General features: G+C 34.8%; 1 protein-coding gene and 1 pseudogene across 2 annotated transcripts; both read right to left on the reverse strand.

The window, feature by feature from the left end:
* Positions 1-72: 72 nt before the first annotated feature.
* On the reverse strand, positions 73-19114 carry LOC114421238 (THO complex subunit 2-like). 2 transcript variants are annotated; one of them, XM_028387085.1, is made up of 33 exons: positions 18780-19114; positions 18529-18654; positions 17137-17178; positions 16952-17011; positions 16744-16806; positions 16210-16290; positions 15973-16044; positions 15840-15887; positions 15668-15736; positions 15441-15574; positions 14997-15072; positions 14290-14483; positions 13709-13789; positions 12910-13120; positions 12568-12804; positions 12397-12477; positions 12183-12302; positions 12019-12078; positions 11253-11380; positions 8485-8581; positions 8228-8356; positions 7667-7770; positions 7413-7593; positions 7067-7248; positions 6127-6733; positions 5908-6012; positions 5289-5444; positions 5131-5211; positions 4638-5060; positions 2193-3090; positions 1936-2117; positions 999-1303; positions 73-650 (listed from the first exon to the last, which is right to left on the reverse strand). In XM_028387085.1, exons 1-33 carry the CDS (start codon positions 18912-18914, stop codon positions 581-583), a joined length of 5538 nt encoding a protein of 1845 aa, XP_028242886.1. In that variant the 5' UTR covers positions 18915-19114; the 3' UTR covers positions 73-580. The 2 variants fall into 2 exon arrangements, with proteins under 2 accessions (XP_028242886.1, XP_028242884.1); XM_028387083.1 differs by having other exon boundaries at positions 1936-3090.
* A 745-nt stretch (positions 19115-19859) lies between these two features.
* On the reverse strand, positions 19860-22904 carry LOC114421240 (annotated as a pseudogene).
* Between the last annotated feature and the right edge of the window lie 1021 nt (positions 22905-23925).

Here is a 23925-nt window from a genome sequence, read left to right on the forward strand (position 1 = left end):
TCATGTTTAAAGGTTAAAATTCCGAAGCTTGTTTTTCATAACCAAACAAGTACACGCGCTTGATCCCATCCGTAAGTATAACCAACCAATATTTCATAGATTAACATTCAGGAACCAGACCGCATATACTTTGTTCAACAATTGAGAATGGACAAGATCCATCCCTAATGGAAAGGATTCAGCCACAGGTGCAGCGAACTTCTTCATGAAAGACCACCAAAACATTTGCACGAAATCTACAAAATTTATGTTTCCTAGGTATTGCTATTGATGTAAATTAAGGTTCAAACGAAATAATATAGCATTTTCAGAGTATATTTGATAGCCAGCTATCCCGAATATACAACACTATATACAAGTGTATAAAACAATTCATAACTTCTTTATGTTGACTTTAGAAAGAAGACTAATAATTTGAACTGATGAAATTTGGCACAAGTTGCCAGAAAAATGAGGGGGCTGACGGTTAAAAGTGTTGTGAACCCACCACCTCAACTCACGCAAAAAGTTGGCATTATAGCACGTGCATAAAATGAACAACCTTCAAAAAAGTTTACTGGTGAAATCCCCTTTTGGTTTGTTACTTTCGGTGCCTTCGCTTCTGATCAGCTCTTTGTCTCTTCTCATCCTCCCATTCACGGTCATACAAGCTAATACTCAATTAAGGGCACAGCATTGAACCAACGGAAACATCCATCCAAAAAAAAAAAATATCTTAACTGAAGTAACACAAAAACTCACCTTTTCTGGTCATGAAAAATTAAATGAACATCACGCAATCCAAACAGGCAGTAATATCATACAATATCGTGCATCTTTAAGCAACTCATCTACCAAGGTCTCTATATGCAGCTTCTTTCCATGAATGATACAATAGGTAGTAAACAAAAATATATGCAGATGAGGCACACGAATAAACAGCCTAGTGCTCCACCAGAAGATATATCGAAAGACAGGTAGTACAAATAAATACATATGCTTTATGCAATTAAGGATACGGATCTGAATCACGGCGATTCAACTTGCTGGCCACCTCTTTACCGTGGATCCTGAGACTTGATTCATCTACGTAACTTGGATGCTGCATGATGGGTCCCTTTCTGTCTCCTCTATCCCTTCCATCATATGCTAGTGACATGCCAATACCAGCGGAAGAAGGTGGATGGGCCACTGGTGAGTACTCACCAGGTTCACCAGTTGGTAAATGCTCCCTCTTGGGTTTACGTCTCTTGGATGCGGCATTTAAATCCAACTCTTCCTTCAGAATGTTTGCTTTCTCTCTTTCCCGCTCCCTCTCTTCCACCTGCATAAAAGATTAGAAAGACCATGTAACATTATAACAAAAGATAGCCATATCTTCTGTCATCTATGCAGTCTATTCAAAAACAAAGAGGCTATTATTTGCTGAGAAGCACAATGTATAATTAAATAGACATAGTAAAATATCCAGCCTAATGCAAAAACCAAAACCCAAATTCTATACGGCATTGCAAGAAATTTAAGTACGTAATACTGCAATAGTATAAATTATTAAGAAAATCAAACCACGGGGAAGCAATCTTTACATTCTGATATTCTATGCTCTTACAGTAATTAACCTATAAAAACTGTAACAATAAAACCCTGATAACATCTTTCATAATATGTTAAATTTTTCATTTATTGCACTTTCAGCCGAGTGATAATTAACATATTACCCATCAAGGCATCAACTGAGAAATCAGTAGTTCTTCATAGAAACCCATGATTGTAAAAAAAATGATAGCCTGTCAATTGGTACCAAATTGACTTAACTATTATAATGTCCACACTAGTCTAGAGGGCTATGCAACATGCATAATACTATGTTTAGTACTAATTACTACAAAGCACATATCCTTAATTCCATAGTAACAGATCATGTAGAGTGAAAAAATTGATAATAATGATCCATACCTTAATTTCCTCACGTTTTCGATCTCGAAAATCGTCTTCTTTTCGGCGTTTGGCATCATCCTGAGAAACCACAGTCTCTTCAGACCGTCTCCGTTCTTTTTCTTCATGCCTTGGAGAAAGTCTCTGAGAGTGCCTTGTAGCTCCATACCTTCTATCAACATCTTCATCACGCCTACCAGCTCCTACAGATTGAGGAACCACATTAGGAGGTAAAGGGGGTGGTGGAGGCAAGCTTTGACCATGGAAGCGATCATCACCATGAGATTTTTCTACTGATGCATCATTGTATCGTAATTTATTTCTATCATCCTTGTTTCTTTCATCCTTAGCTTTCTCAGGGAGTCTATTAAAACTCCTATCACTACCCCTCTCTTGCATTCTCTCAACAGATCGTTCTCTTCCATATCTTTCAATTGACCTATCCCTAGGTTTTTCTGCAACAAAGTCATCACCACGAGACTTATCCAGACGGTCCATTCTTTCCCTGTGATCCCTTTCATATCTTTCGTTGCCTTTGTCTTTTGCCCTTTCCAATGGCTTATCACCTGCCCTGTACAGACCATGTTCCTCTGGTCCCGATTTGTCATCAGCAAATCTAGGATCCATCATCTTCTCTCTTTCAGAGAATCTAACTTCAGTTTCAAAATCTCTTAGCTCCACATCCCCTTTCCGTCGTTTACCTAGTCTGTCTGGTTCTTCAGCAGAACTAGCTCTCTTCTGAACTTTATCATTAGACTTTGAAGTAACTCCTGTGTTTTCATACCTAGGGGAATGAACTACGCGAGAAGAGGCTCCTCTTGGGTTGTCAGTAATATCATTTCCATCATCCTTCACCATAGAAGCTCTAATATCAGAAGACTTGGCAACTCCAACCTCTGCCTTGGATTCATTACCAGGGCCATCCAATGAAATCTTGACTGGTGGATTTGAACCTTTTGTAGAACCTGAGATTGTGTTACCATTTGAAGAAGGTACATTGGTAGTTCCAGTGTATCTTCCCTCCAATGCATGGGTTTGTAGTTCCTTGTCACTGCTCGAGGAACCAGAAGTTCTAGCAACAGGTTTTCCAGATCTACCATCCTCTTTTACAGGATCTTGTTTTGAGGGCTTTGATAGTGAACCAGCAGGCACCGAACGTTTTGCCGAAGTTCTTAACTGAAAACAGGAGAACCAAATTATAGATAAATTATAAAAATGAAAAGCAATAATCATATTGAAGATTAGAAGACAAAAGATTATAATTTTAGCAGGGGGACAAACAGCATTCTAATGCAACCATAAGAAAGATATGCTCTAAAGTAATTAACCCTTGTCAGGCAGGTGTCCTACCAAGATGAATGCAAGACAATCGGAATAGCAGTGCAGGCAGCCGCACCTAGAGAAGAGCTGAAGTTGGAATTTTGTGCTATTCCGTATAATTTAAGAAACTAATTGATTTAAAACAATTAGGTTTAGCAGAAGATTATTTTATTTAACACTGAACTTCCCGTCCAAGAAATATTATAGTAATTCTATATTTTATTATTAATTTCTGCAGCCCCAACCATGGATAGGCTGCATCAGAGCTTGAAATTTCTTTTACTATACTTACTTTTCAGAATACAACTTCGGGCTATATCATTCAGGTGTTATTAAGTCTTCATAAATCATAATGCCCGGCTTTTCTTTACAAGTTACTTTTCCTATAGACTATCATCTGTCTGGCCTGATATTCTTGCAAGATAATATTAAAAATTCTTGAGCTTTTTTTTATCAAAAATATGTATGTATTATTTATATATATATAAAATCAGTACAAGTAGTACTAATATCTGTACATCCCAGTGTACATGTTGTCTATGTAAGATTATGGTATCAAAATATGCTTGAGATATTAGAATACCATAACCCCCATTTCTGAGCACACTGGAATACCCATTACAAAAAGAATCTATGGTCTAATCCCTCCCCTATACAAGAATCCAGATTTAATATTTACTGGACCAAAAAGTGGAACGGCAGCTCAAAATCCTTATCTAAATATCTAAGCCACCTCCAGCAGAAGAAAATTGCATCCTCCATCAATTTATGTCCATTAAAAATTCTTGAGCTTAATAATCCTTGTTGGCTCTTGCTTGATTTTTTCCTAGAACCCATCAATCCTTACATCCAACTTCAGTTTTATTTCTCAACCTTCAATCCAACAGTTTCACACACCCAAAATCCATCCAAGAAGCCTCAGCACTAAACGAATAAAACTTACCCGTCCTGCTTTCCTGAATCAGTTAGATGCTTTCTTGTTCAAAATGTACACTTCACTTCAAAGCTAACTATGCAAGTCTAATGAAGCAAGGGTAACTATAAAGACAGTAGATTTTAAGTTGCATACACATGCAATAACTTAAACATTATGCATTCCGGTCATCAGTCACAAGTGTCAACTTATTCTTTCAAGGGAGGAAACTGAGAGGTTGCATTAGAATAGGGCACCAAAAACACCATTCTTGTTTACTGATTAAACAAAAGAAAATTGGCACCAAGTGGTTTCCTAAATTTTGCTAACACTAAAATTTATTAGTTTTTCAATGATTATTACGAATTTCAAATTATAGAAAAAGTTCATCAACTCTTCTAGTATCAATCATAGTAGAAGAAAAACTCATCATACAAAATTACAAATGGAAAAGCTAACCACACAGCATAGCTCAGATATTAAATACTACCTCAGTAGTTCTTGTCCCATGTTCATCTGATGCTCTATTTATGGATTCTTCCACTTGCTTTGGGTTTTCCATAGATTTTGACGTCCCAGATTGTACAGAAGACGGGGCCAAGGATGATTGAGCATCCAATCCATTCACCATTGAACTACTCTTGAGTTTTATGTGGCCAGTATCAGATTTTGTCACTGTAATGCTTTCAGTTCTCTCAGACCTGCCATCTGCAGTTTTTGTTCTCATTGCCTGATCTTTGACTATGTTTCCAGAGTCCACATGTTTTCCACTGGCAGATTCAGTTTGTGAAACATTGAGATTTATCCCACTTTGTACAGTTGCTGAGTTTCCAGCTGAAGATTTAGTCACAGATGGTGCAGGTTTCAACTCAAGATAACCCATACCGAATTCTTCATCAGTAACCCAAGAAGGCTGCATAATGGATGAGAATTAGTATGTTGAAACAAAATATGAGCAGACTTGTAATAAGTGATGGGCATACCTTCCTAGCAGCCAATGCTGCTGCAACACCAGTCGCCAACACCTTAAGATCCTCTCTTTCATCACTTTTAATCTTAGCTACCTGCATGGAAGATAAAATGACTTAAATGCTAATATTATATACTAGCACAATCAAAGTTTACAATAAGGATAACTTACCCGCTTTTCAAGGTTGATCCCACTCTTCCGAGTAACAGGGAAAACACTAGAAATTTTTGTCAACATTATAAGAGCATTTCTAATTTCCATGTACTCAGTAGATTCTAGACACTGAATTAGTAAACGAGTGATTCTTTGACTCCACTTCCAGTGTACCTATCAGCCAAAAAGCAAATATGAAATGAGTCCTTACAGCATTATTTAATCATCTGTAGACTAACAACAGATCAGGACGAAATATGGTTAAGCCTTTAGAAAAAGGATATCTATATTATCTATGAAATTCATTGTTTAGCATTTTTGCCAAGTAAATTTTGACTGCACCATTTGGTAGAAGCTGAAATACCTCTTAATTGTATCATTAATGCTTCTTAAATTCTCAAGACTAGTATAGTACCATATTAATTACTTTTGTCTTTTTCTTAAATTATTTCTTTCTTTTAACTACATTATCTGTTGCATTCATTTTTTTCCTTCCTATCTTTTTCATCTTACTCAAAATACTCTTAAAAAATTGAGGGGAAACATTTTTCTAAAATTTATTCATGATCACATTTAGTTTTAACAATCAATCATTGATAATTCACACCAGTTTAAACCAGCATACACTACAACTTACCTTAATGAACTGCCCATATGTAACTCGCTGACTATTTGGATATCTATAATAAACAGCGAAGCCAGGCATGTTTCCACACTCACGTTCATAAATAGATTCATCACTCTGAAAAAAAGGGAATTAAAAAAATGACAGTAAACATTTTAAAAAATGAACAACCCCTGAAAATTATCTTCAAAAATCAAATCAAAATTATAAAAGGGGAAAAAACAAAAGTACCTTCCAATAGTAAGCAATCTTCAAAGTCTCATACAGAAACCTGCCAAGCCTGCCTGCCTCGTATTCAGTGCAGCAGCATATCATTGGTTGTAGGGTCTTACAAATCAGAACATCTATGTGGTTGACTGTGTTAAAAAAGGGGGTTCCAAGGGAATGAAGCGTGTGTACGAACATAGCACAATAAACTGCATCGGGCATACTGAAAGTACAGCGTGGAAATATACAGCGCTGAAGAAACTCCATGTTGATCTTTAAGGTGTCAGGACAGGAACTTAACCATTTGTCTTTTTCATGAGAAAGCCGTCTACGAACAGATGCAACATTCTCTTCATGTTTATGCAGTTCACTGATCAGACGATCAAGAGATTCTTGAATTCTTTCTTTTTCTTTCTTCCTCTTCGTGATTGCTGAGCTTGAATTGTCAGAAAGCTCCTCCAAAGATTTAAGATTAGCATGCAATTTGGCTATTTCTGACTCATAACGATTTTTTGGAACATACAGATCATATAATGTAAGACCCCAAAACGTAGCATAAAGATCAGGAGATAAGCTATTCCATGCTTTCGAAGGCAACATGGTTTTAACAGTATCAAGAAGATACGACCAACTGCATACAGTAATAAAATAGTAAATACCAATCCACAAAATAGCAGAAATAAACTTTGCACATCTTATTGCATATCAGAAACAGATAATAAGTTACATTCTTAAATTTATCACCTGGAATGGCATCTATTAGAGATAAATGCATTAGCGTATCTCAATTCTTGTATATCACTTAACATTTTCAATAATACATTATGTTTCACTTATGAATTCACTTTTAGCATCTAAAAAAAATCCTGACATGTTGAAGAGTTCAACACATATCAGAGTTTCATTACAAAGCATAAGATGGAAAGTTCTAAGGAAATGTAGTGAAAAAGGTTAGCATTATAACCTTATAGGATTTTGAGCAGAGCCAAGATTTAGAACCATACTAGCAGAATGATCCAAAGGATCAGACTCAAAGTTCATAGATGCATCACTTGCAGCATTTTTATCATCCAAGGGCCAGCAAACATCAGGATTCCCGGGAGACTTGAAAAGCCTCATTACAGGGCGATATATCAAGAAAGCAACCTACACCCAGGGGAAAAAAAACAGCATTAAAGGTTGAAGCAAAGAATGATGTACAATAAAAGCTGCAACTAAAGGAAGAGGAAAAATGATAAAACAAAGCAGCAATTAACATGATAACATGTAGGAAGTTCATAATAAAATAGAGGTAAAAAGCAAACAAAAACCTCAGGGTCCAGGTGGTAAAGGTGGACCAGGTCATTGAGGGAGGGAATAAGAATGCCATAATTTGATGCTGGAGTGACTGCACTGCAAAGAAATTCCACATATTGAAGGAGAGTTCCGTGACATCTATCAAACTGCTCACTAACCATCTTAATGTAGGGTGCATCTGCATTGATAACAACCCTGCAAAAACATTAAATTTTGAGAACAGAATCTTGATCATTAGTTCTAACATGTTGAAGATTCATATGCTTACAAAGAACGATGTTGAGCAATAAGCAGTAACAGGGGGATCGCCAACTTTGGTTCATCTTTTGGAAGTAATGCATCACGAAGTCTGCTAGTTGACTTTATCAATGCCTGCAATTATTATTAAATACCATGTCAACCACCAAGTCACAAGTTTAAATCTTAAACAAGGAATAATTCCACAATAATTAGATTTAAAATTCAACACTAGAGACTTCAGAAGCCCATAGCACAACACACGATTTATTAGAACCTATATAACATGAGTATGAAAAATATCAACACCAAACAAAATATTCAAGCAGGAGCAGTTACAATAATTGTGCTTTCTTTACAGCAAAATCACAAAATCATCCAACAAATTTTCATTCTATAAATGTCTGACAAAATTTTCCAAAACCAAATGCAATCTGATGTGTTAATTAAACAACCAGATCAGTACAGAGCAAATAACTAGACCAATGTAAATTAACACAGTGAATTGCCACACTGAAAAAAATTGTCTCTTACACCTGGAGTAGAATTTCAATCAATCCAAACTGCAATAATAACTTGCTTTCCTCTGTACCTTATTATTCCGAGTTACACCAAAAGATGTTGCTTGATATCTGAGAGTCTCACTCCCTGCCATTGCATCCAACTGTTCCTCAGTCAAGTTCTCCGTGTACTGGACATTAGCCATTTGTTGAATAAGCTCCTGAAAAACCAGCAAAAATATTTATTTATAGCCAACATTTGGAATTTTCATGAGAGCCATATCTCACATAAGATTATTATTTATTTGGGAATAAAAAAGACAGACAAAGAAAAAGAAAAAAGAAAAACCTGCAGTAGAACAAGCTCAATTCCCTGCCCCTTTTTTAACTGATTCACAAGATACTGGAAAAGGCCCCGTAATTCCATTGATGGGTACTTCTTACACCTATAATGAACAAATGACTTGAGCTTACAAAAACATTCAAAGAACATTGTGCTTCTTGAAGCAATAATCACATAGATCATACTCAATTTAGAATAAAAACAGGCAAGGAACAAAACAAGAGCAATCAAAGACAAACTATCAATTACAAGTTAACACAGACATTGACAGAAAATAATTTAAAGCAAACCAGCAAGAAATTGAATGCAGAGTTTCATGATAATTGCCACACATATCACAAGAACTACCAAATTATATGATGAAATTCCTTAATTATGTAGGGAGAAAATCAGGTTCTCATATCACCCATAGATGAATGTACACAACAATGCAACCCATATCACATTCACTTGAGACATTATGCACATTAGATCCTACATTTGTTCAAATTATTTGACAGTCAATAATATTGACCAATTTATTTTATTTCTTTTCTAGTTTGCTTGCTATTTATATAAATTTCTATAATTATCTACTTTAATAGTTTAATTAATATGTTTACTTGAAACACATTGCTAAGATATTAATTTGATCTCTTTCATTTTTTTTAACAGAATCATGAAAGATTGCGATCTTTGCTCGAATTTCCTTTTTTTATTTGCTATTAGTTTCACAACTTTATTAAGTATTATATGCCATTACTTTGATCTCTTTCATTTTTTTTAACGGAATCCAAACAATCTACTTTCAGTATTATATGCGTTGTGCACACAGTAGGCAACAACTACAGCTCAGAGGCAAACCAATAATAAGATTAAGGCCCCTTGAAGGAGCTACCCAATAAAATCGTACACTTCAATTCACCAAACAGAGGAATTCAGAAAAGCTAATACAAAATAAAATCACACTCAATTTTTCATTATATAATTACATACTCAATATTATAAACAACAAAAGGGAACGCAAGAGAGAGAGAAGATAACCAAACCAAACAGCTTCAGGTATTTCAATCCCCATCCCTCCAAGGCAAAAAAAATTCCTAGCGGAATATTGGCACCCAAAGTTGTTCAGGATTTAACAGGTATGCTCAGCAAAAATAGTGCAGCAACTAGCATATCACTCTTCATTTTGAGGTATATACCTCAGTAAGACCAGATATTACAGAAAGTTGGTATGCTATCCGTTCATCAGAAGATGGGCATCCCAGTGCTATACAGACAATACTCATGAACCATCCAGTCGTACTGAACTATTGTTGATCAATAAAAAAAACTACTGGTGATGAATTCAAATGGAAAGCTGTATTTTTGTCTTCCTCTTATTTGAAAAAAGAATATACTATCTAACAATAATACTCCGTACGGTCCCTTTGTAGATAGACACAGTGAACAGTTTCCCGAAAGAGTTAATAGTTTCCTTGATATCTTGCAGCCTCCATTAGCATCACTAGAGGAAAGAAGAAACTAATGGAGTAGACCACTTATAAGAATGCTACTATCAATCGAAGTCTCATCAGATGGATCCAAACCTACATGCTATCAGCCCAACACCAAGGACCAAACATTCATGCCCAACATTCATCACATATAAACCACCAGTAAACAGTTCATGTTTCACCCTGATTACATGAGCAACAGCTTAGGAAGCTGCTCCTTTCTTTGAAGATCATCATGAATTAAGCATAGACAAAATGGTAACATAAAGTAATATGGATCTGTCTCCCTCCCAGACATAATGCTCCATAAATGCCATCAAACTGATCGTCCCATTATTGACATTAGAAATGACCATAAAATCATTGAGAATCACACACACCATGCATACAACACAGATCATCCTTCACATAATAAAAATTTGAAGACTTCCAACTGATGTCATTGCATTTTGTATGTACCCATTCTTTCATCTCCATTATCTAATTGTATATGGCAACAGTACTGATCATTCCAAGCTACAATAGAAAGACCGAGATTCAACTTAATGGATAACTTCCTTTTAAATCAGATAATTCTCCATCAATCATGGTACGGTGATTGCAGCTGGCAAGTCACTTCTATATCTTAAATGGCTCTTCTTAACTTTTTGAATCTCCCTTATAAAATTAAAAGGAGAATGGACCAAATAATCATGAACTTTGAAAGTATAACAGAAATGTCCATCCCTTTCAACAAACAGATACCCATTCCAAAAACTCTGTCAGCAGATAGCCGAAAGCACATCATATGGCTGTCTGGGCATGCCAACTTGCAAGCCAAGTGGTTTGAATTAATCTGGCATTATCACTCAGGGACATAAAATGCTGCTATGTCCAGTAATCCTGCATTTGCTAAGGTTGATCTGCAACCTGGAATTTGATACAAGGCATCCCACATATATCTAAATTCTATAGGAAGGCATAAATGTACAAATATGACTAATGAATGTCATTATCAACTATTATTCCTTAAGCATACAATAATTCCAATAAAATAAAAGCTTGCAAGAAATGGCTGTGGAAACACAGTCACCTAAACAACAGATGGAAGACAACCTAAATTTATGCTTTAATCGGTAGAACAAAACATACAAACCAACTAGATTTAGTCACATATTCTGATGGCAAACTCTAAAAGGATCATAATTATTTCCTATAATTAGCCAGATAAAAAGGACAATCTGTCAAGAAAAGATAAACCAGATCTCACATTTCAATAATATGAAATAATAGAAGAGGAAAGGAAACAAATATACTTACAGGTGGCCCCAAAATGAAGCAAGAGATTGAAGCCAATCTGACAAATTAAGGCCATCATCCTTTAACTTATCACGTCCACCAAGCGCCAAACGCTCAATCACAACATATTCCAATATATCATACTCAAGCTGTTGAAAGAAAAGAGTAAATAAGGTACTGATTTAAAAACTATCTATGAATGTCAAAAACAACTTCAAAAGGAAGAAAATAATGAATGCACAAAAATAAAAACAACCTTATCCGATCAAGTGAGATAGGCTATATGGATCACATGATACTATTTGAGTTTGAAGTTCAATCAAAAACCAAATTCTTAAGAATACTATTCACCACAAGATCCTTTCAATAAGGCTAAAAACCATGCGATCTACTCTCCTCACCAGTGTCTCCAGTGGACTTCTAACGAATGCAAAAAAAGTAAAAAATAAAAGCCAAAAAAATGGAAACCTATTATCACATGCAGTGAAAAATATCATGGTGGTTTATATAGTGAAACTAGCATTGTAAAAGACAATGATCATTCATTTACTGTGTACAATTAATTGAACCATGATCAATTATTTCAAAGATTCAATACATCAATCAAGCACTATAACATTCCAAATAGTCAAATACTCACTAATGGAAGACAAATAATCACTGCAAATACAAGGTAGGTTTCATGTCTTACTGCTTATTGTGAGGTCACAGATTATGATATGATTGATATCAATAATGGATGCAGCAAACATGGAAGGAAAGTAAAAACACGAAAACACATAAACACCTGAGTTAAGTACTTAAATGCATCCACTACAGGAGTAATCATGTCTCTATAAGCCTCAATCTGCACATCACAAAATTTGAAAAAATTAAAATGAGAATGCACATCATCAAAAGCAGTCAGGAATCTTCAGTTTTCAAGGTGCAAAAGCACTACACAATTAGCACCTGATGAACAATTGTTCGAAGGACAGTCATAGGGTTGGCATGAGCTAACTTTGCAACCATCCGACCCAGCTGCTTCAAATTTTCCTTTGCCAGCCGTTTCAAAATACGTCTAGTGTCCAACTGTACAGACAGTGAAGAGAATGAGTATGACAGAATCAAGCTTAAAACATTCAGTGCAGATGGTACCAAACATGTATATAGATCATCAGCACACCTTGGCAGTTTGTCTTGCAGATAAGAGCATAGGAATGCGCTCATCATCTTTTTCCCATTCACCATACAAACGATATCGCACCTAGATAGAAAGCATTCATCAACTGAGCTTGTTGATAATAGCTAACAATAAATCATGTAAATGGATAAACAACGAATAAAAAAGGAGAACCTCATAAGGAAGAAGACTCAACAGTTCCCAAATTTCCTGGCCAACAGCTGGATTGGCAGGAATTAACTGCAGAGATGGTAGTAGACATGCTCCTAAAGCATCCTCCACCCTTAGCCTTGCCTCCTTAAGATGTAGGTGAGGATTTCCAGGAACTTGTAATTGAGGATTCAAGACACCATTGCCATGACTTACAAGCTCAAGAGCAGAAAGGTAATAACCTCTCAACACCCTACAAACCTACTCATGTTTTTTGAGGGAAAATGGGAGAAGGAGAAGCCATTATTAGCATAAAACAAAGCAAGGAGAATGAAGTTAACATACTATCAAAACAACTTAGTACACCTTCTGCAACAGTACAGTATCACGATAGAGATAAGGTCCAGTACAAGCAAGCATCTGAAAAAGTTCCTTTGGAAGATCTATGAAAGAACTGTATCCTGAAGAGTTATCTACATCCATAACATCAGTGCTGCCTCCCGTGGACGATCCAGGATTTTGAAGATGTGTCTGACGAATAACATCATATGCTGAAGAAATTGACTTCTTGATAAGCCTGGATGAAAATCTCAATATTATATAAAGCTATAGCAAAAACAAACATTCAGACATAGTATATAAAGCTATAGCATAGCAAAGACAAGCATGAGGACAAACTGTTACTACTAGCGTAAACCAGTGCCCGGAGGCTCCTCACTATGCAAAGGTATGGGAAAGGGTCACTGTATGCAACCTTACCCTTTGCATATGCAAAGAGCCTGTTTCCAGATTCAAACCAATGATCAACTGGTCACCAAGGCACAACTTTACCGCTGTGCCAGGGCTTGCCATCTCAGACAAATTTTAACCAAAACAAAATCCAAAAGCCAGATGGCCTAATGATACAGCATGCACATGCGATAAACATGCAGGCATTTAATGTTTGTTGGGCGTAAATTTGGAATAGTTTGTGTGTGTTTGATTTCACATCCACTTGGCCTCAACGTGGATCCATCATGAAGTTAGTCTCAGTAGCCTTCACATCCTACACTCATTGGCATGTGATTAAACACAGTTCCAAAAAGGAAATACAAGTCAAGAAATAAAAGTTCTCCGTGCTAGTGTCAAATGAGAGGGAGAGAGAAAGAGTATACACAAGCTTTACCTAAACAAACTGTCACATATTTGAATATGTTCCACTGCATTGAGTGGTGAAAGGCATTCAAATAGTAGATGTGCATGATACCTGTGAGGAGAAAAAGCAAAAAGATCCCATAAATATATATATTCATGAGAGAAATTCTATGAACACAAGTATATTGTATAAAAAGAATGATCTAGTTCAGCCATAAATCAACTTATTTGGATTGAAAGGAATCAAATCTTCAGCAAAAATCCATAAAGTTTGAGAACCATCAGTCCACCGTCTAAGTCACCATGTAAGAAGACATACTGATAAGTGTGTGAATTTATGGAAGAATGACAAATATCTCCACACACAATGGAACCAGTTTTTATTGTTAAGAAAGTAAAACCCGTTATATATCTAAATAGATTAATATATTCTTTATTTTTTGCATAGTATCCAAAGCAGTTTTATCATTAAGATGAAAGGTGGAAGCCTCATCCATTTTTTGTGGAGACACCAATAAATAAAGCAAGCCAAAAGAGAAAAAAACAACACAGCTTGTGATAATAACAGTTTTTACCATCAGATGCTATAGTAGATTTATAAATCAAGCATACCAATCATCCACTGAAAGAAAGCCAGTAAGCAAGCCCAAAGTCTGACTGCTCTGAAGCTCAGTTGTTCGCTCTTCAATCGCGTCTGTTTCCATGTCTATAGCAGCAAAGAGATCTATAGTGACATCCCCCTGTTTCTCATCATCCATTAGATCTTTTCCAGTTGCAGCAAGGTTTATTCTTCCAATTTTATTAGCCTGTAATTAAGATTGTCAACCTTTTAGAAATCAAACTAGTCAAAACAAAATAAGAAAGCAATAGGTGATAGGATTAAAAGAAAATGCCAAGTATACATTTAGGCAAAATCAACGCTAAAGTAGTCATGCTTCAAGCATAAAAAATCTGCCAATGCAAAAAATTAAAACAATTGAAAAATAAGAACTGAAAGTTGAAACATGCTTGTGAAACTAAATTTTTCACAAGCCAACCCAGTTAGTTTAATTGAGATGAAGCAAGACAGAAAGAAGTGTTCTGAATCTGAAGCATAGAAAGAGACTAGAATACTAGATAGCTCTGGTAATCTAGAGACATTTTGGTTCATTTCCTTTCCATTTTTCTTTATATAAGAATTTCTTATTCTCTGGCAGATTTACTTTCTCTCCTTTCTTCCTAAAAAGAAACTTCTTTCATCCCAAAAAAATAAAATAAATAATAACTCAACTACTCAAGTATAAAAAAGTTAATCACATATTCAATAAAAGCATGAATACCTCATCAAGGCGCTTGGAAGAGAAAGTATTGTAATGCTCAAATGCCTCATCATCCCTGGGAAGTAGATGAGCATATCTGTAATCAAAATGATAGTTAGTAAAATTCAATTTACTACCTAGTTTGAGAGGCAGTCTTGCCCTTCCTTTATTTTATAGCCAAACTACAATTTACTACTCAGTTTTTGGTATGATTACATGGTGCATCCCTTCTATACATCAACATTTTCCCTAAAAACTTAATAGCATAACTCACAATAAGTGGCGCTAAAGACAGTTTATCAGTTACAAGATTACAAGAATGGAACTTGTAAACCACTTCCAATGCAACCACCACCTCTTACAATCATGGAGCCAAAATTATTCAGTATTGAATTACTGCAACAGTTTACTTTTACATAAGAATGTTATATGTGATTTTTAAAGCAGCACAGTAACACATCTTACATGCTATCAAGATCAATAAAATCTTGCTTCACCAGCAAGGCTGTAAGTCTATAGAGCCCAAATGGAACAGGACTGTTGACTTCCATGCGTTGATAATATTGAAACTTAAATCCAAGAATCTGTGAAGCATGAGACTGCATAAAAGAGATAAAATAATAAGATGAAAAATTGTCCCTTAAATGTTGTAAACTAAATATAGGAATGGCCTAGGCTTTTATTTTATCCACCTTTGGAAAAATAGGAATCAATTCTATAAACACATCATCATCAGGCTGCAGTTCAAAACACTCGAGAACCTGATAAAAAAGCATACATCAGTAGATAGATAAAACATGAAACGAAAACTTTATATGGAAATATGAATTAATAATAAAAATCAATCTAAAAGATCCAACTTACAATATCGAAAACGCGATTTGGATCCAAATCAAAATGGCCAATTAATGACTGCAGAAGTAATATAAATCAGTACTGTGTTCATCAAGGAAAAAAATGAAACTGGGGTAGTCATAGTACTTAAAATCATTAAAACCTTAATAATGCCAATTGTTGCTGCAGATGATTTTTGAGTAGGTGCTTCAGAGTCCCGACAAAGAAGAGTAACCTACACAATTAACTAAATTCAATACAACATACAAAAACATCTAATTGGATCCATGCAACATACGCAAAACAAATTCATGCAATAACAAAACAATTGTTAAAGATGATCTTCAGCCAAAATCAGTATGGTTGTAATAAGTCCAGAGATAGGTAACTATGATCATACCAGCTTTGCATAGCCCTCACTCTCTTCTCTGAGAAGGTTGAATTTGGTTTGCTGATAGAGAATACGGGTATTAACTCTGACCTGAAATCAACGGCACAAATGAATCAAATACATACAAGAATTGAATTTAAATTTTCTGCCATGATTGTTCAAGACTGCATGACTATAAATATAGCTGTCATCAGCGTGCAAAGAGATTGGGCAGCCTTGATGACTGCATTCTTAGCTTCTCTGTTGTTTTTTCTGATATCATCATTTTCTCTTGTTTTTTGAAGGATTCTTCATTAATTATAACACTTTTTCTGTCGCATACATACATATTAGATTGCTAACCTCCTCCCCTTTTGGTGGAGATTAACAATCTCCACATTTTCCTTTGGACAAAAGTATCAATTTATTTACCCTTTTAAAACTCAATTTGTATGGGAGTCTTAGAATAACAAGAAAACGGAAGAAATAGGAACAATCGAAGCAAAGAGAGAGAAACAAAAACCCCTGGTATTATACCATAAATATACAGAAGTAATAACTCACCTCTTTACCCTTCAATTCCTGAGCCTTAATTTTGATCAACTCAGCCTCCCCCAAAAATTCTTCCTACAAATGCATAACATATAGATAACATTTTGTAAATGCAAGAAACATACTAATGCACTAAATATTATGCCTTAGCTAAGTTTCTCAAAAAACTAGCCAGAAGCCATAAAATGAAATAGGAAAGGGGGGGGGGGGCGAAGCAAACCTCACAACGTTCTTGAAGTAGCCTAACTGGAACCATTTCAGATTCCACAAGCCATCTTGCCTAGAAAAATGAAAATTTTAAAATCAATAAGTTGAGAATTTTTCCATGTGAATGAGAACCATAACAGTTACCCCCAATAAGATAAAGATTTGCATCAAATAAAGTATGCAAACTCCAACACTGACCAGTTTGATGAGACGAGAACGGAACTCTCCTGACATTGTATGCTGTAACCAAGGAGACAGAAGCACATAATTACATTAAGTGGGTTTACAAAAAACATGCAGTTATAAATCATCGGACACTCAAAATTGAAACAGCATTCAATATCTCACTCATAATTACATATGGCATACCAATGTACCATTTCATGAATGCTCACATTCATTGTTTAGTCCATTAAGTTATCAATCCAAAATAGCAGTTAGCGGCAACCATGAGATAATGTATAGCGGGAAAGTGTATAGCCACATGGCAACCACAGTGAAATTAGAGGTATGAGATAAAAAAATTTATACAATACGTATAATAAAGCTCAAATGTTTACAAACGTCCAAAATTAGACATAATCATATTTCATAATGAGTAATCAAAATTCAGAAGTCATTGTCACAACTAAACATTCAAAATTTCAAACAAAATATCTAAAACATTCAACCAAAGTAATTCCCAAATCAGAATTAGTATCTTCAAGATAATCCTTTTCATCGGCAGTTTGCCACTCTCCTTGATACTAGATTTGTAGATGTGCTCTTCCATTTTTTCCTTTTCATCTACTCCTTTCCACTAACAGGTCGCATTATAATCATAGTTGTAAAGATTTATTAAAAAAAAGGAATTAACCTTCAAGGGAAGTATTGGAAAGTAAATAACCTATCTTTACTAGTAACAACCTTTGATTAAGACAATTCAAAATGATAGATGATGACAAGAAAAGGAAGGATTAAATAACTTTAGGAGACACAATCTACACGGCACAGAAAAGAAAAATGACTTCCATACATTGATCATTTCATTAATCTCTTGTGTGCAACATCTTCATTAATTTCTCTGTCATTTTGTAATATTAATCCTGAATACTTAAATTTGAAATCCTATTGTAGGAAAGCCACCTGAATTGTTGTCATTCCTAGCCAACCTTAAGTGCGACACTAATTGTTAAATATGCCTCACAAATAATCAATACTGTCACGAGGTTATTGAAATATCTAAGTGTGATTAATTGTGCCGCGTAGATGCAAGGTGGAGAATCCCGACGAGACATTTATAACTTTTCTAGTCATTATGGCATTAATGTTATAGACGTGAAGTTTAAAAAATAAAAGTAAAAATTATAAAAATGCAACTAAAGTTATTTCAAGTATCAGTGCAGATTTCGTGTAACCCATGACACAACTACTATTTAGAAGTTTCCATGTTTCATAAATGGTATATAATATATTCTTAGTGGATTTATACCGAAAAGGGAACGGAGAAAGAGAGAGAGGGGAAGCTACAACAACAAAATTTGAACGAATGAGAAGGAAAAAAAATGAAAAGTATTAACAAGTTCACAAAGAAAAGCAGCAGCAACTCACATCTTGAGCCATCTGGGTGACTATATCAGCAAAATATGAAGCTATTTTCTCGATGGAAGCTTTATCTGAAAATATAACAGAATCTAACGCTACTTTACACTTCTGAAAGGGCAATTCGCCCCGAACCTGACAGCAACCAAAAACCGAAAATAAGCAATCAGAGCATTGAACTCATCACCGAAATTTAAAATTTTCAATTTAAACAAAAAAAAAAGCAGAAATATGATTTAATAGTGTGAAAAGGAACGCACCATGGTCGAGCAGAGCTCGTAGAGAAAGCGAAGCATTGGAACAGGTTGGGAAACCTTGAGGGCAGGGTTGCCACTCCTCCATTCCCGAATACATTCTTCAGTTACGTATACACACTCTATGGGTGGAAGAGACATTTCGACTGCGGCGGAAGCGTGAGATTCGAGGTGCGGAGATGAATCGCGGCGGAGGGTTTAAGAAGAGAACCGCACTTCCACGGACCAAACGCAAATTGAGAATTTTTTTTAGGGTTTTCAGGGACGGGAGGGGTTAGCTTTTGGGGACATTGCGGATTGCGTTGGGGGTGACTGAAATTTCCAGGGAAAAAAAAAAAGAAAACTAAAATCCTTTTATACCATTTCATTCTAATTAAACTTTGGCTGGAATTAGTTAATTAATTATAGGGTTTTTTTACATAATTAATTAATTATAAGGTTAAACATGTTTTTCTCCTCCAAAAATTGACTTAGATTTGATTTAAATTCTTTAAAAATTTGAATTTATCCTAGAATGTTAGAAATACTACTAAATTTTAGTCTCTCTTTTTTTAACTCAAAAGAGACAGAAAACGTTGCCATGATCAAATGATGAGTTGAAACTTTTACATTGGCTTCAAATAGGATATGTTGTTTTTCCAACTTTCTATCTTTATTTTTTTCTAATTATTTTATTTTATTTTTTAATTAGTTAATTTAGTTCTGTTTTTAATTTTTTTTAATTAGTTATATGACATGTGAAACCACTTTAAAATCAGCAACTTGGAAGAACATGTCATTACATTTGACAATAGAAACAAACAGAGTTAAAAAAAAATGAGTAAATTTTGGTATTTCTAAAATGACTATGACCAATAGATGAATCAAGTGCACATTATTTTTAGACCCTACTTCTCACCATCACGGGCAAACTTTCGCCGTTTCCGACAAATCCCGTGCCGTTGCCAGTGACACCACCCACACTGAAAATGAAAAAGAATTCTAACGGAGAGAAGAGGGGGTATAAAATCCGACAAATCCCGTGCCGTTGCCAAGTTTTTGGGTACCCTTAGTTTTCTTGGGGGGGAACAATTGTTATGGCAAATATTCAAACCAAAAACCAAGACGTTGAAATTATTTTTTAGCATGGCAGCCAATGCCAAGTTACCATTGTGTTATTCAAATCGAAGAGCGTTCTCCTCTCCGCAGATCATCATTCTAGTTCGAAAGCTATGAATTTTAAACCAACAAAACAGACATAGAGATAATTAATTATTCCGGCTACACAGGAACTAAATATAGCTAGAACAAGGCATATGATAGCAATAAAGCATTTCAATTTTTCTTGGCAATGAACAAGCCCCACATCTGCTCTCTATACGCACCCCAGGTATATATGCTTTGCCTTCCATCTTTCCACAATCTAATTGTAATCTTCCTGAAAGCAATGAATCCAGCTGTGAATGATTTTAACAGAGAAATGAATGCCATAAAATACGAATCACAAAACTATCTTAAAATCATAATGAGAAAGTACGAAACCCACCTTGCTGAAGTCACGGATAAAATCGTCCTTCTTGTTCTCAAGGGCATCTAACTCCTGCTGTAGCATTTTCACAAACTAAACCACACAAGTAATGAGGTTATTAGTACTCTAGAGCCACAACTAAAAATGCAGATACTAAGCAAAGTATATCATATCATAAGGACAGACACACCTGATCAGTTCGACCCTCAGCAATGATATCATCAAATCAAGCATCCTCAAGCATCTGTAGATGATTTAGAGCACAATGAAATTGTCAAGCAGAAGAAATGTTATAAAATTTCAGTTGAAATCAAATGGGTGAAAGAGAAGCCAGATTATGTCGCTGATAGCACAGGCAACCATACCTGCCTATACGCTTTAATGTAATGGAGATAATATCCTCCTTTTTTAATGTACTCAGTAAATTCTAAAGATATGAACTTTCAGTACTTTTGCAGTAATCTGTACTTTAGAATTTTTCCTCCAGGCTTCAACCACTTGTAAAATGATCTAAATAATGTTGGTTTATCCTGTATTGATCCATAGTAATGTTGGTTTCTCATCAGCATATCACATTTAATATAATGCATTTCATGGTACTTTAAATAACTAACTTATATACTTTCAGTGGCATACACCTACTATCCTATCAATACTATAAAGCATGACACTACTAAAACTAACAATTTAAACTAGAAAAAAGAAGAAGAAGAAGCATAGTTCCTTACTTTGACGTGCAACATGGTGTCCCGAGTGTATATTACATCAAATGTATTCTCAGGAAATGTTCTTTTATAGCAATCCGCACAATCAAATTCAACAGCGTAGTTCAGTCCAATAGCACGTTCAATAGCAAGAGAAATCATATTTATGGAGAGGTCAATGCCAACAACCTCAGCATCAAAATTTTCAGCCATGTAGAAATCACCTCCCCCAACACCACCACAACCAAACATCCAGAACTTTCTGACCAGGCTTTAGTCCCAGTTTTGTCACAAATTCCTTTGTTGTTTCTGCCCAAGCAATGAGCAGAACATCAAAGGTTAGAAATATACAGACAACTACGGTAAACACACAGCACCTAACCTTCAAGATTCTGACCAGGACAATAGATTCTTCAAGAAATTTTTTTCCCCCAAGTATAATATATATTAAGCAGTCTAAGAATAAGATATTATCATAATTAGAACAATATTAAGTGATCAAGAACAGTGTTGGATCTTGAAATAAATTTTACTAGAAAAATAAAAAAACTATACTCCCTTATATTGTGGAGAAAAAATTTAACATATAAATAAAAGTGTATAGTTACATATTTCTATAAAAACTAAAATTAAATATAAATTATATTAAGTTAAGTAGGATGATGAAATGTCGCATTGCACAAGTTTATGAAATAGTCTAAAGTTAACACTAAATAAAATGACTAAGTAGCCCCAATCATCACAATCTTCTACCAGTGATAAAAACTACATATTCAGACTGAAAAGATAGGAAATATTGACCAATCTCTTAATTGCACACACATGCTCATCTCACAAATCAAAAATCAATATTACCAATCATAACTTATTAAGACCTTGTAGTCATTGAGCAAATCACTACATAGCAAGTCAGCCAGTAACGTATAGTGAGTAAATGATAAGAGATCACTCTTGTGGACAGTCAAGGAAGATCATACTACAATGTCAATTTTAAGAAATAGGAAAGATCTCTATGATACTATGTCAGATTTAAGAAAAGATGAGAGATCTCTATGATAGCAAGGTACGAGGAAAGAAAGGAAAATATGAAGGCATACCAAGTCCACCAGTGCTCACAAAGCCTGGGCCATACATCCGTTCAGATCGTAAAATACTCTTGTAGCTGTATTCAACTCTATCCTAGAAGCATTGGAAATCCCTATCATCTTGTGACCTAACTTTCTGCCATATCCAGCAAATCTGTGCAACAAAGATATTATTGTACACAAATATTGTCTGTCAAATGCGTAAGCAGAAATTAGCGATAACATTCACAAGAAAGGGAAACCCAATTCTATTACCTGGTTTTGGTTCTTCTTGTTTCGAACATAAGCTCCAATGCATTTACAGGAACTCCCAGTATTATCACTCATATGGCACTCTTTAAATACCTGCATGATGAAAAAGGGGTTGACAGATCAAAGTCATCAAAACCAGTGTTTTAAAGAAGGAGTTGTTTGCTCTAAAATACAGACAGCTCTTCATCAATGTTGTGTATACATAGAACACAACGGAAAAAATCAGAAAACTGCAGCATAAAGGGTCAAAGACATTTTTGCTGGCAATAGAGAAGTGCATCTATTAAATGAGTTCAATAATACTTTGAAGATACTTTATTGAATATAAAGGTTCCATCTCCATCAAGAAAAGGTTCCATCTCCATAAAATAACAATCATACACTCCAACTGAGTCCTAAGTTGATGTCCAACTCAAACAATTTTCTGGCACAAACTAAGGGAGTGATGTAAGATTGTAACTACACTTTAAAGAACAAACCTTTGTGTAAAATCTGGGTTCCCTGTAGTGAGTAGGGTTGTATTTTCTCTTTGAATCTCCAGATTGGTGGAAACAAGATTCTCTAAAGAATATATATCCAGCATCTTTTAACCATCTGAGCATCCTTTCAGCTAATTTTTGAACCTGAAGCATCAAGGGAAGGGAAAAACAAAAGCGTAAGTTGAGCAGAGCAGGCCTATATTGAAAACAAGATGATGAAACTTTTGCAAACAAAACTGACCTCAATGTCTGAGAGATACATAAGTAACCAATTTGAGAACGTAATGAAAGACGTAGGTGTGATTTCTGAATGATCGAACAGAACAGAGATAAGAAGGAAAGTGCTATGTATGATTGATGTGTTTGTTAAGTGCCTTCAACAGCGAGACCACACATTTATCTATCTATCAATATGTAAATAATACAAATTTATAAATAATATAGAGCAGTGCTATACAGCATGAGATTTAACACGCATCAAAATAGATGATTGTCATTTTTTTAAAGTAATTATTAATATTAATTAGTAATTAAAAAATCTATAAATGATTTCTTTAATAAAATACACGTTCGTTTCGTCAAAAAAAAAATACACGTTCTTGCTAACTGGATGAAAACAGCTTTCGTGCAAATTATCATTTCCGATAAATATAATCAATTGATACTGAAGAAAAAAAATAGTAATAATATATAAACATGACTATATTGTGAATTTGGCTAAAATAAAGACGGTCAAGATTGTCTCTCAAATAGTCAAACGATTCATTTTTTGTAAATGTCTTTATTTATATTGACGGGTGTGAATTTGTGAATGCATATAAATTTTCAACTTTAATCAATTAAAGAAAAAAATATTTGCTTAAACATTTATCAAAATAATATGTTATTTCATGACATTTAATTCTTCTTTTTCATGACATTTATCTTGAATTAATGGACTACATTTTGAAAAATTAAGGGGTGTTTGATTTAGTTGGTTCTTGTTTTTATTTTCATCGGAAATATAAAAATGATGATGAAAATGTGTTTGGTTGGATTTTTAAAAACATTTTCAGTAAAAATATTTTTCAAAAGAACCAAAAAATAAAAATAATAAAATATCATTTTCAGTTTCTTCTTTCTTCT

The sequence above is a fragment of the Glycine soja genome, chromosome 8, assembly GCF_004193775.1.
Source record: "Glycine soja cultivar W05 chromosome 8, ASM419377v2, whole genome shotgun sequence".
Lineage (NCBI taxonomy): Eukaryota > Viridiplantae > Streptophyta > Magnoliopsida > Fabales > Fabaceae > Glycine > Glycine soja.

Excerpts from the sequence above, each read along its gene's own strand:
- LOC114421238 (XM_028387083.1), bottom strand. The coding sequence starts at position 18,914 with ATGTCTCTTCCACCCATAGAGTGTGTATACGTAACTGAAGAATGTATT. Across the intron at positions 16,807-16,951 it reads TACTTCAAGAACGTTGTGAG|GAAGAATTTTTGGGGGAGGC; the intron begins GTTTGCTTCGCC and ends ATGCATTTGTAG. Across the intron at positions 5,445-5,907 it reads CATATGGGCAGTTCATTAAG|GTACACTGGAAGTGGAGTCA; the intron begins GTAAGTTGTAGT and ends TTTGGCTGATAG.